We start from the raw sequence: 12780 nt of genomic DNA on the forward strand, positions 1-12780 counted from the left end.
GAGGGGAGGGAACTCTATTATTCCCTATGGAGACTTATTCTCATAGGAAATAATAGAAAATTGATCCGCGGGTATCTGGGGCTTGGGGGGGGGGTAGCATCCAGTACCTCTCCCCAAAATACCCCCAAGTTTCAAAAAGATTGGACCAGGGGGTCCAATTCTATGAGCCCCAAAAGAAGGTGCCCCTATCTTTCATTATTTCCTATGGAGGGAAGGGATTTAAAAGATGTATGGTTCCTTTAAATGTGATGGCCAGAACTCTCTTGAAGTTCAATTATGCTTGTTACACCCTTGCTCCTGGCTCCGCCCCAATGTCTCCTGGCTCCACCCCAAAGTCTCCTGGCTCCACCCCCAAAGTCCCCAGATATTTCTTGAATTGGACTTGGCAACCCTAAGGACCAATGACATACTTGTAAAATGGTGATGCAGGGAAGGAATGTTAAGCTCCTTCTTGCTTAATCTACAAAAACGTAAATAGTGTGGAAACATCAAGCAAATTGTTCCAAAGATGTTCCTCATAGTGATTGAATAAGTAGTATGTTTTTGTAACCTGGTCAGGCCTTGGATCTCATCCAGATATTGCTACTGTCTTCCCCTCTCCTTTTCTTAACTCTGTTCTTTTTTTTTCTAGAAACCTCTTGGAGATTGAAGAGCCAGCCGCAAACCACAACGGGGGACAGGTCCTCTTTGGTCTTGATGGATACATGTACCTTTTCACAGGGGATGGAGGGAAAGCTGGTGACCCTTTTGGGAAATTTGGAAATGCTCAGAACAAGTAAGCTGGAGAATAGGCACATAACGCATCATGCTCTTATTGTATTTAAATATACTTGTTAAATATAAGAGGTAGCTATGTTTACCTTTAAAAGCAAATTATATGTGGTGATGATGATGATGATTGTTTTATTAATTCCAGTGTGAGGTATTTTTGGTTAGATTATTTGATATTTGATCTCTCTATTAGCTTGCTCATCATTCAACAGACATGTGGAATAGAAATCTTTATATAATTAAACAAATAAAATAATATTAGTACATTGGAGTAGATCCTCTGAACACCAGAGATACACTGGGAATAGGATTGCCAGTTCTCTGGTCCAGGCTAGAGTCCCCCTACTTTTGTGAGCTTCTCCCTACTGGCGGTCAGCTGGCTGGCAGAGGGAAACACTGCCTGCAATTGCCCTAAAACACGACATGCTGATGTCACTCAGAAATGCCATCATCACACAGCTAACATCAGGCAGCAATGCTTTAGTTTTTGGGCAAAACTCTACAGTAAATTTGGGCTCAAACCATAGTTTTTTGCCCAAAAATTAGAATGTCACTGCATGATTTCAGCGGCATGATGATGTCACTTTTGGGTGACGTCATCACATTGGGAACGTTGCACATGATGATGTTGCCTCCCCACTCCTGACTCCCACCCACTGCCAATGAGAGCTTAGGACATGGCAACCCTAACTTGGCAAGCAGAATCATAGGGGCCTCCAGTCCAACCCCCTGCACAGTGCAGGAACTTCACAAATACCTCCCCCCCCACATATTCCCAGTACCCCCTGCTCCATGCCCAGAATATGGCAAAAAATCTCCAGGATCCATTGCCAAACTGGCCTGGAGAAAAACTGCTGCCTGACTCCACAGTGGTGAACAGCATTTACCTGGGTGTATAAGAAAGGGCCATGAGAACTAAGCACTGATGCAACCCTTTCTGCCCTCCTTCTTGTGATCTGCCTAATTCACAGAATCAGCATTGCTGTCATAAGGCCATCTAACCTCTGTTTAAAAACCTCCATGGAAGGAGAGCTCACCACCTCCTGAGGAAGTCTGTTCCACTGAGGGACTGCTCTGACTGTCAAGGATTTCTTCCTGATGTTTAGGTGGAAACTCTTTTGATTTAATTTCAACTGTTTGGTTCTGGTACGACCTTCTGAGGCGACAGAAAACAATTCTGCACAATCTTCTATGTGACAGCCCTTCAAGTATTTGAAGATGGTAATCATATCACCTCTCAGCCGTCTCCTCTCCAGGTTAAACATACCCAGCTTCTTCAACCTTTCCTTATAGGACTTGGTCTCCATACCCCTCACCATCTTCATTGCCCTTCTCTGGACACATTCTAGCTTGTCTATATCCTTCTTAAATTGTGGTGCCCAAAACTTAACACAGGTGAGGTCTAACCAGACCAGAGTAAAGTGATACCATCACGTCATGTGATTGGACACCACACTTCTGTTGATACAGCCCAAAATCGCATTTGCCTTTTTTAGCCACTGCATCACACTGCTGACTCATGTTCAGTGTATGGTCCACTAAGACCCCTAGATCCTTTTCACACATACTACTTCCAAGGCGAGTCTCCCCCATCCTATAATTATGTGTTGAATTTTTCCTACCTAAATGCAGAACTTTACATATATCCCTATTAAAATTCATTTTATTTCGTTTAGCCCAATTTTTGCAGCTGTTTTCCCGGGTTCAATCTCTGACATCTCCAGTTAAAAGGACCAGGCTGTAGATGATGCGAAAGATCTCTGCTGGAGCCCCTGGAGATCTGCTGCTGGTCTGAGTAGACCAGGAGTGTCAAATTCTTTTGTTATGAGGGTCGAATCTGACATAAATGAGACCTTGTTGGGCTGGGTCATGTCGGGTTGGGCTGGGCTGGGCCATGTTGGGCCAGGCCATGTGTGTACTTAAGATTAGGTAGCAGAGATATAAACTTTATAAAGGACAAACACAATTAAATATATATATTTTTAAAAACTTAAAACATGCTTAAAACGTTAGCACTTGTTGGTCTTAATGGTGCTTTCTTTGTATTTCTCCCATGGGAGCCAGGGAACTGGGCAAAGGAAGCTGTGGCTCTTTCCTTCCTTCCTCAGGGAACTGAGGGGAGGAGCCTTTACCAATAGAAGGAAGAGAGGCTTGGCTTAGTAGCTGTGCTGTGTGAGTGAGAGAGCCTGGAAAAACAACCTCTGACTCCCACCCTTCCTCTTCAAGGGAGGAGCCTCAGCCAATGGAGAAAACAGAGGTTTTGCTCTGTAGCTCCTGTGCAATTGAGCAAGCCTTGCGAAGCACACTCTTATGCAGAAGGAAGCAAGATATAGGGAGAAGGAAGCAGATGATAGCCAGTTGCTCAGGGGCCTGATTTGGCCCCCGGACCGCATGTTTGATACCCTTGGAGTAGACAATACTGACTTTGATGGACCAATGGTTAGATTCAATTGAATCTTTATGTGATATTTGAATTATTATAGGAATGCATTGAGTTTCCAAAGAATGAAAGCCTTCAGACTTCCAGAATCCATCATCTTGGCTTCAGAATTGTCTGCAGATGCTCTCTGCAGCAACTCTGAGTCTGGTTGTTGGAGGGGTGTCACAGAAGTGATACTCCCATAGGGAAAGCTTGGAGAGCTTTCTCTTCGGCATGGGAATCCCACGGGGGGCAGGAGAGGGCCAGCAGCAACTGCCCCTGAGGCTTGTTGTGCATCCTGAAGCTCCGCAGCTATGAAAGCTGTTTTATCAGCAGAAAAAGAACTCCCGATTGCTTTTAAGCTTTCATTTTCTCCAGTACATCTTTAAAGCAACATTCTCCACTTCTAAAGCGACGACTCTACTTAACAAGTAGGGGTTTTTTTTCTTACTTTACCCCCCGATGGGTCATTCAGCATATCAACAATAGACTAGCTCAAGGATTACTTCAAAAGGCCTCGGAACATCATGAGCAGTCTTAAATATTCAAATTGGTTTGAATATAAGTATTAAAATTGACCCGGACTTTAATTGGATATATATTACAAAGATTATCAAGAATCTGCAATACGATCTCTCTTCAGTGGTTGAGGAGGCGGGCCACGTTGAGAAGAAAAAAACTGCACTTCAACCAGCTAATCTGGATTTGGAAGGCTATTCATAAAAAGGATTTTGGATTTTTTCTCTCTGCTTTGGTGAATGGCTGAACAAGGAACTCTGACCAAGAAATGTGAGGTGACATCAGAAGATAAACTATGGACAAATAGGCTGCCTCGGATACAATTTGGACGCAGAAACTAAAAGAACTTAAAAGTTTTTAACCCTTGGGAAGAAGAACTTTGGAATCTGGGTCTTTCCCCCCCCCCTCTCATTCTTCCCAGTGAATAAGTTAACATGTAACCATTAATAATGAGTAGATGTCAAATTTTAAAAGAATAAGAGAGATCTTGAAAAAGTGATGTTAAAGAGCCTAATTAACACAATTTTTTAGGTAACAGATGTACTGATAGTTTGCCTATTTAGAGAGACTGTTCCTAATGATGTGAAAATAGGATCAATGGTGAAAAGCCAGATAGCATAACTGCTACAAAATTTGAAAAACTTGGTAACTTGGCAGATAGTTTTTAACACATTTCAGGAGAAATGGTTTAGATGAAGATACATAAAGTAATCAGTTGTATTTGATGTATTTCATGTAATTTGCTATGAACAAAGAAAAGATTTTCATGTGCTTTCTTTAATAAGGCTTTTGCTAAATCAATAACCTAATTTGTGCTTGTTATAGGTGGAAGTTAATTTAGTAAATTTGATGATGAGACAGTTTTGTAAGAAAAAAAATATTTTTTCTTTTTGCTAGTTGGTTATATTTGATTTTTGTTTAAGAAGAATTGTTTAGTTGTATAATGCTTTATTAGTTTATTAAAAGAATTTTTTTATCCTGGTAAAAGAAGACAGGAAGGTAACATTTAAGGAGATTTTTATACTTGTAGGTAGAAAGATTTGAGTATTATATTGGGAGGTGGAGTTATAACTGATATATTTGTACTGTTTCCGTTTTTTCCATTCTGTATGACCCTCTTTCTCTCTTTTCCCCTTCTTTTATGCATCCTCTGCAATGCTTCTGTCCTGCAGTAGTTTAAATAAATAAATAAATAAAACTTTTAAAAACTAGAATGAAAGCCTTCAAGCAAAGTGGATTGGTTGTCAACCAACCACACACTTTAACAAAAATTAACAAGGGATTATGCATACATAAACACAATCATGGTTACAGAATTTAGAAATTACAACAAATAAGAGCATACTGACAGCATCAATACTTACATCTCATTCTTATTGAATTACCGGTCTTGAGTTTTTTTTTCTGACTTTTGAATTTTTATTTCAGTCACAGTTCTTAGAGATTATTGGGTAACAACCAGTCTCCTCTCCTTGTTTAAGCAAGGTCTCCTTGACAGCCAGTTTAGTGTAGTGGTTAAAAGTGCAGGCTCTAATCTGGGAGAACCACATTTGATTCCCACTCCTCTACGTGCATCTGCTGGCTGACTGTGGGTCAATCACAGTATTCTCAGAGTTGTTCTCTCAAGAGCTCTCTTAGCCCCACCTGCCTCACAGGGTATTTGTTGTGGGGAAACAAAGGGAAATGAGATTGTAAACCACTCTGAGATTCTGAATGGAGGGCAGGGTATAAATCTAGTCCAGTGATGGCGAACCTTTTAGAGACCGAGTGCCCAAACTGCAACCCCAAACCCACTTATTTATCGCAAAGTGTCAGCACGGCAATTTAACTGAATTGAATACTGAGGTTTTAGTTTAGAAAAAACAACTCATAATGAAATTAACAAACTGAAAGAACATTTGGTCTGGATAGCATTTGCTTAGGAAACCAACAAAATAGTAACATGTCAGAATGGGAGAATGATAGTGAGAGTGTCATAAGGCAATAAATGGAAACTGTTCATTGCTCTGTTGCTTGCAAGTCTGGGTTAAACTGAGAACATGCCTTTCCCAGAGGTGTTCTTGTCCACCTAATTTACTTTTGAACATGTAACATACATTATAAACATCATTCTAGTTTGCCATTAGGAAAAAAGAATACATTAAAATATAGTGTGTTTAGTAGGAGCTGGTGGTTAATGTCCAAATCTGCAAGGAAGTTTCCTCTGTGTGTTGTGCTTGGGGGCTGCATTGTGGTTGAACCCACCCCCATGTCAGAATTCCAAAGGTGCCCACAAGCTCAAAAAGGTTGGAGTGCCCTGGTTTCTCTCTGAAGTTGGCCCAGTTAGGATTGCCAGGTTTGGGTTGGGAAATATCTGGAGATTTGGGGGAAGGAGCCTGAGTTTGGGGAGAGGAGGAGCTTCAATGAGATATGACTCCATAGAGTCCACCTTCCAAAGCAGCCATCTTCTTCAGAAAAACTGATTTCTTATCGCCTGGAGATTTGTTGTAATCCCAAGAGGTTTCCAGCCACCATCTGGGGGTTGGCAACCCTGTTCTGCACCCATACTTGGAAGGGTATAATGCCACAGGGTCCACCATCCAAAGCAGATATTTTCTCCAGGTGAACTGACCTCCATCACCTGGAGATCAGTTGTAAAAGCCAGCAACCTCCAGCTACCACCTGGAGCAGGGGTGGCCAAACTGTGGCTCGGAAACTACAGATGGTTCTTTCGCAACTATTGTGTGGCTCTCGAAGCCCCCACTGCCCCATCAGCCAGCTTGGAGAAGGCATTTGTTTCTTTAAATCCCTCTCCAAACCAAGCCACTCAGAGCTCTCTCTATAGGTATGCGTGTTCCCTGCCCCCTACCGGCTTCAATGCGGCTGGCGCACCTTCTAACTCTTTGAAGCCGGAAGTGATGGGGAGCGAAGCTTTCTCCCGTGTGGGCTTCAAAGAGTTATAAGGTGCGCTGGCTGTCACTATTATATGTAAAGAGACAGCTTATAGCATGTGCTGCAGAACAGAAAGTAGATCTAGAGGCTTAGATGATCTACATGACAGCAGGTGGCTGGCTGCCAGAAGGATTGCATCAGCCAGCAGAGTCAGCATGACACAGCAAGTTGCTGATTGGCTGTCCCATGTATAAATGTACAGAGTAACTGTGGTGATTGTGGGTTAAAGGAGTTGGAGTGCAGCAGAGCATATTGTCAGTCAGGAGAGTGAGTGGTGTTGTAAATAAATGTATATAGTGGTTTTACAACTACTGTGTACAGCCTTCATTCTTGCGTTGCTAAGAATCACCCTCTTGGTCTCTAAGCGCATCGACACTGGCCACATCAAAGCTGGTAGGGTCCTGCATCATCGTGGCTTGGCATGCCTCTGAGGAGGAGGGGGGCCACGGAGTGCAGCTGCATTGCAGCTCCAGGGAGGGAGGGAAGGAGGTGGGCGGCAGTGAGGGGACAGCAGGGGGGAGCCGAGCCTCATACGCAGGGGGGGGGGTGAGGGAGCGCACGTGCCCACAGAGAGGCCTCTGGCACCCATGCCATAGGTTTGCCACCACTGCTCTAGTCTCTTTTTCTTCTTCTCTCTTGTGCTCTGTATATTTATTCTACCATGCGTATTTATGTATCTTCTGGTTTTATTTTATTTTCACTGATTGATTTATGACTTGATTTCCTTTCAGGAGCAGTCTCTTAGGAAAAGTTTTGCGGATAGATGTGGATGGAAGAGGTTCCAATGGGAAGCCTTACCGCATCCCTCTTGACAACCCATTTGTTTCTGACCCCAAAGCTTCCCCAGAAGTGTATGCCTATGGAGTGAGGAACATGTGGCGTTGTTCTGTGGATAGAGGCAATCCGGTTACTCATAAAGGAAGGGGAAGAATATTCTGTGGTGATGTTGGACAGAACAAGTTTGAAGAAGTGGACATTATTGTTAAAGGCGGGAACTATGGCTGGAGAGCTAAGGAAGGATATGAGTGCTATGATATAAAGCTCTGTCACAATGTCTCTTTAGGTAAGATAAAAGTTTTTAGCATATTCATAGAAAGACTTTCATTTCTAAAGAGTATTTGGTTAATATAATATATAGTATATTTCCTAAGGATTATGATCTTCTGGGGCTAACTACTGATTAAGAGGATAGGTGGCTATTAACCACACAATATAGATCAGAGGTGTCATGTATGTGGCCCATGGACCAAATACAGCCCGCACAGGGGTCAAATGCAGCCCCCAGCCCGCCAAGCAACTTCCTTCTCCTTCTTCCTTTCTAAGGCTGCTGCTTCAGCCACACCTTACCTTGCTTTTTCCCCAGGCTGTTTGCTTCCTGCCTCTTTCCTCCCTCCCCTTCCCTTGCTCTCTCTCATGCACTCAGAGAATGTGGCTGCTTTGTGTGGGATAGATATAAAGGTAAGACTGCCTCTCTCTCTCTGTCCCCCTCTCTGCCCCTTTTTCTACCACTCTCTCTCTCTCTCTCTCTCTCTCTCTCTCTGTGCTGCTCTCTGGTTGCCTCTCTGCTCCTCTCTCTCTACCCCCTCTTTGCCATTTTTCTGCCCCTCTCTCCTTGCCTCTCTCTTTTTCTGCCTCTCTGTCCCCTCTCTTTGCCTCTCACTCTCTGCCTCTCTCTGTTTGCCTCTGTGCCTCCTCTCTCTCTGCCTCACTCTGCCTCTCTCCATTAGCCTCTCTGTCCCTTTCTCTCTGCCTTTATCCCTTTCTCTGCCCCTTTATCTTTGCCTCTCTGCCCCCCTTTGTCTTTCTGCCCTCCCTCTCTGCCCCTCTCTCTTTGCCTCTCTGCCTCTCTCTGTCTTGTATTGGCCCCTTTATCTTGGAGAGTGGAGTGATTTCAGATGCCAAATGATAATAACACACAGTAGTAATGAAACAGGAAAACTAGCTCTCAGTTCAGTCCAGGAAGATGCATTGTCTTGAGCTTCATTATCAATTGCAATTCAGCAGTCTCTCTTTCTAATCTTCCTTTGAAATTCCTTTACAAGAGCACTGTCACTCTTAGGTCAGCAACTGAACGTTGTGATTCCTAATGTCACTTATGCAGGGCTTTTTTTTTTAATAGCAGGAACACACAAGAATGCAGTTCCAGTTGGCTTGGTGCCAGGGGATGTGGCCTGATATGAAAACAAGTTCCTGCTGGATTTTTTCTGTGGGCTTATGTCCATTTATTCTTTGCATCCTCCTGGATGGACCTGAGACCTCAGTTTCCTGTCTCGTTATCAATGCTGGTATCTCTACGCCTACTGCTGCTCTGCATATCACACCTAATCCAATCAAGCCTGTTATTGTCATTCACCTGCTATTGCAATTCGACATCTGAAATCACCTTTATAAAGTTTATATCTCTGATACCTTATCTTACATTTTATGGCACGTATAGCCCGGCTCAACAAAGTGAAATTTATGTCAGATTTGGCCCTCATAACAAATGAGTTTAACACCCTGATATAGATGGAACACTATGTCTGGGGCAGTGATGCTCTGTATTCCTGGTACTTGGGGGTAACAGTGGGAGGGCTTCTGGAGTTCTGGCCCTACTGGTGGACCTCCTGATGACACCTGGGTTTTGGCCACTGTGTGACAGAGTGTTGGACTGGATGGGCCATTGGCCCAATCCAACATGGCTTCTCTTATGTTCTTACATGTTTTTGAAATATCATGAGGAAAGCCTTTTGGGGAGGATCTGCAGCAGGGAAATGGAGATAGTTGTGGCAGGAAGGGATAGAAGTCAAACCCAAAGCAAAAAGATGCAGTTTATTTCTTGTTTTTCATTTATAGTATAACTTTCTCACAGGGACTCAAGCTGGTTCACAAGTACGATAAAACTATTATTCAATCAGTAAGCTGATTACAAAATATAATATTTGAATGATAATATTTGGATCTAGTAAAGACTCGTAGTAAAATTCCATGTATTTTGAAATTCTTCCTTCAAGTACTGTTTGAAACAGATGCAGATAAGCTGGTGAACCAGAGGAGCTGTGTCTGTTCATGATTTAGCAACTCCCTGCCACTTCCCCAACACTTCTCTGCTCTACTTTGTAAGTGTATCCCACATCAGTTTTTTTTAAAGGCATGGTTCCATGCATTAATGTGTTGCGAACCCTGAATTTCTTTTCCATATTCTGGAGCTTTAGTGATTGCCAAAGCAAGGACAGGATTCTGGATTGTGTGAAGTTTCGCTCTGTTCTTCTCTCAGATGTTTTGTTAGAAGACTGTGAGATGTTTCCACATTACATACTTAAGTCATTCATTCTTCTTAGAACACACTAGTAATGATACTGCTGTAGACGGGCTAGGGATCTCCAATAGGAACTTTTCAGCACCCTTGCCAAATCTCCAATATGCTTGACTTTTTCAAAAAAATTATGACAGTTACACTGTTGTTGCACCAATATATGTTTGTAATGTAGATATATCATTAGTGGAGGACTTTCCCCAGAGAGTACTGAGATCGGGTTCTCAAAATCTCCTTACAATCCCCGGGCCAAAGGAGGCCCGTTTGAAGTCAACTAGGGACAGGGCTTTTTCGATCACAGCCCCTTGTTGGTGGAACCAGCTGCTGGAAGAGGTGAGGGCCCTGCGGAACCTTGGGCAGTTCCGCAGGGCCTGTAAGACAGTCCTCTTTTGGTTGGCATACAACTGACAGGCATCTGAATATTTTAAGGAAGACTGTGGGATAGCACACTGATGAATTGCTTTTATTTTATTGTGTAAATTATTAATGTATTTTAATTCTTAATTTTATTGTTAGAATCTTTATGTTGTGAGCCACCCTGAGCCCGCTTCGGTGGGGTAGGGCGGGATATAAATCAAATGAAATAAAATAAATAAATACACTTTTACTGAAGGGTGCTTGCTCACCATAGCTGAGGTAGGAAGGGATTTTTGCACATAGCAGCAACACATTTGAGTGTTTTTGTTTGTTTTTGTTTTGGGTTACTATGTCCCGAAGTGTTTACCTTATGCTTCACTGAACAGAAAATATAGTCCAACCTAGAGCTCCTCAACCTTTTGAGCTTATAAGTGGCACCTTTGTAATTTTGACACAAGGTAGTAGGCAGAACCACAAAATGGCTGTCATGGAAGTTGCAGCCACACACAAAGATACAAAGCCCAAGTACAGGAAACAAGAGGAGTAATTTTAAAGGATACACTGGGAAAGAGAAGCATGAGAGAGATTAAAACCAGCACTGTGGTGGCAGCCACTATTTTAATTTGCATAGCCAATTAATTCTCCAAAAGCTAGCCAGAAGCCCTCCTAGGAACGAGCCCCATCCACTTTCTAAGAACAGTTGGCACATGCCAGGAAAGGTGCTGGCAGGTGCTCATGGGTGCCATGTTGGGGGTCATGGTCCAGACTCCAGCCAACTAGCACTAGTTCTTCAGTTGCTTCCATGATGCAACTGGCTTGCAGACTTTCTCAGCTTTTTAGGCACTCTGCATTAAACTGGAAAGCATGGGTATGACTAGGGAGTCTGGGGAGATGGGATGCAGGGGGCACTATCGATGATGGCATGATGTCACTGTCAGAGAAAACCTGAAAGTGAGATCTGCTTATCAGGAATGATGACTCCCCTCTCAATAACCAGTATAAGAAGACTACCTTAGGACAGTCATTCTTGTAGTTTCCCACCCCGCCCCCTTACCTAGTAGTTGTGCTCTTCTCTATCAAGCTGATTCAGAATCTGAAAGCTGAGGGAGAGGCTAAAAACTTGAGTCCTCTCTTACTTTTTGTTGAAATAAGTGGAGGCATGTGTTTGGCCCTTCTTTCTACTCAGCTCTCCTTCGATCATGCAGTGACAGTGCATATATTTTAAAGAGTCTTTATATTTTGTTTTGCAAACCATTGCAAATGTTGAAATGTCATATCGTACTTTAAGAAAACAGCTTGAAAGTGCTTTAACAAGTTTCTCCAATGGTAGGGGGTTATACTATTATGGACAAACTGTGCTGATTTTACTGAGATGCCCTATTGGGTTTTGAATCTCACTGTCAATTTACATGCATTGTCTTAAGATAGTCTGCTCATTGAAAGTTTTATTTTCTGTTTTAAAAGATGATATACTTCCAATATTTGCTTATGACCACAGTGTGGGAAAATCAGTCACTGGGGGATATGTTTACAGAGGATGTGAGTCTCCAAACCTGAATGGTCTTTACATCTTTGGAGACTTTATGAATGGGTAAGAAAAACCTACTTTCTGCTGAATGAAAGTCAATCAACTTGCATGAATTTCATACATAGTTCAAAGTTAGTATGGCGACCATTTGGTGCATGCTGAATGAGTGTCCGTGTTAAGTTTTTTAGATTGTGGTTCAACTTGGACCAAAAGGCAGTTATTAAGTAACAGTGGGGATATGCCCAAGGTTGCCAACAGTGATGGGGAAAAATGTCGCTCTCTTTAATAGAGCCTTGGTGTGTAGAAATGGACAGCTGGAGGCATGGAGGTAAATAATATCCCATTATGCCTAAAGGTATCTCCATGGCCCATTTTTTCCTACTGCTACAAGTCACAAAAGATGAGTAGGAGTTGATGGTCCACATCATAGACAGCATAGGGTGATGGGTCCCACCAGTAGTTAAAGAACTTTGCCTTGGCCTGGATAGTCCAGACTAGCATGATCTCATCAGATCTCAGAAGCTAAACAGGGTCAGCCTTGGCTAGTATTTGGAATTGTGACCTCCAAGAAATACCAGGGCCATGACCATGACACAGAGGCTGGCAATGGTAAACCAGTTTGGTGTAGTGGTTAAGTGCATAGATTCTAATCTGGGAGAATCGGGTTTGATTCCCCACTCCTCCACATTCAGCTGGGCCAGACACAGTTCTTACAGAGCTGTTCTCTCAAGAGCAGTTATCTGAGAGCTCTCTCAAACCCACCAACCTGACATGGTGTCTGTTGTGGGGAGAGGAAGGGAAGGAGATTGTAAACTCCTCTGAGACTCTTGAGTGAAGGGCAGAGTATATATCCAATCTCTCTCTCTCTCTCTCCCTTCCTCCACCTCTGAAATGTTTCTTGCTTTAAAAACAAGTCTAGCTTACCACCTAGTGGTGCATAATGCTAAAAGAGACAATCTT

At 42.9% G+C, this 12780-nt stretch overlaps 1 protein-coding gene across 1 annotated transcript in view; it reads left to right on the top strand.

Moving 5' to 3' along the window:
- The window catches only part of HHIPL2 (HHIP like 2), a 56712-nt gene that overhangs the window by 18242 nt on the left and 25690 nt on the right, over nt 1-12780 (top strand). The window contains exons 3-5 of the mRNA XM_060246238.1: nt 632-775; nt 7372-7703; nt 11757-11883. Coding sequence (XP_060102221.1) covers nt 632-775; nt 7372-7703; nt 11757-11883 — 603 coding nt within the window. The remainder of the gene's footprint in view (nt 1-631; nt 776-7371; nt 7704-11756; nt 11884-12780) is intronic.

Source organism: Heteronotia binoei, chromosome 1 (assembly GCF_032191835.1).
Source record: "Heteronotia binoei isolate CCM8104 ecotype False Entrance Well chromosome 1, APGP_CSIRO_Hbin_v1, whole genome shotgun sequence".
NCBI classification, from domain to species: Eukaryota; Metazoa; Chordata; class Lepidosauria; order Squamata; family Gekkonidae; genus Heteronotia; species Heteronotia binoei.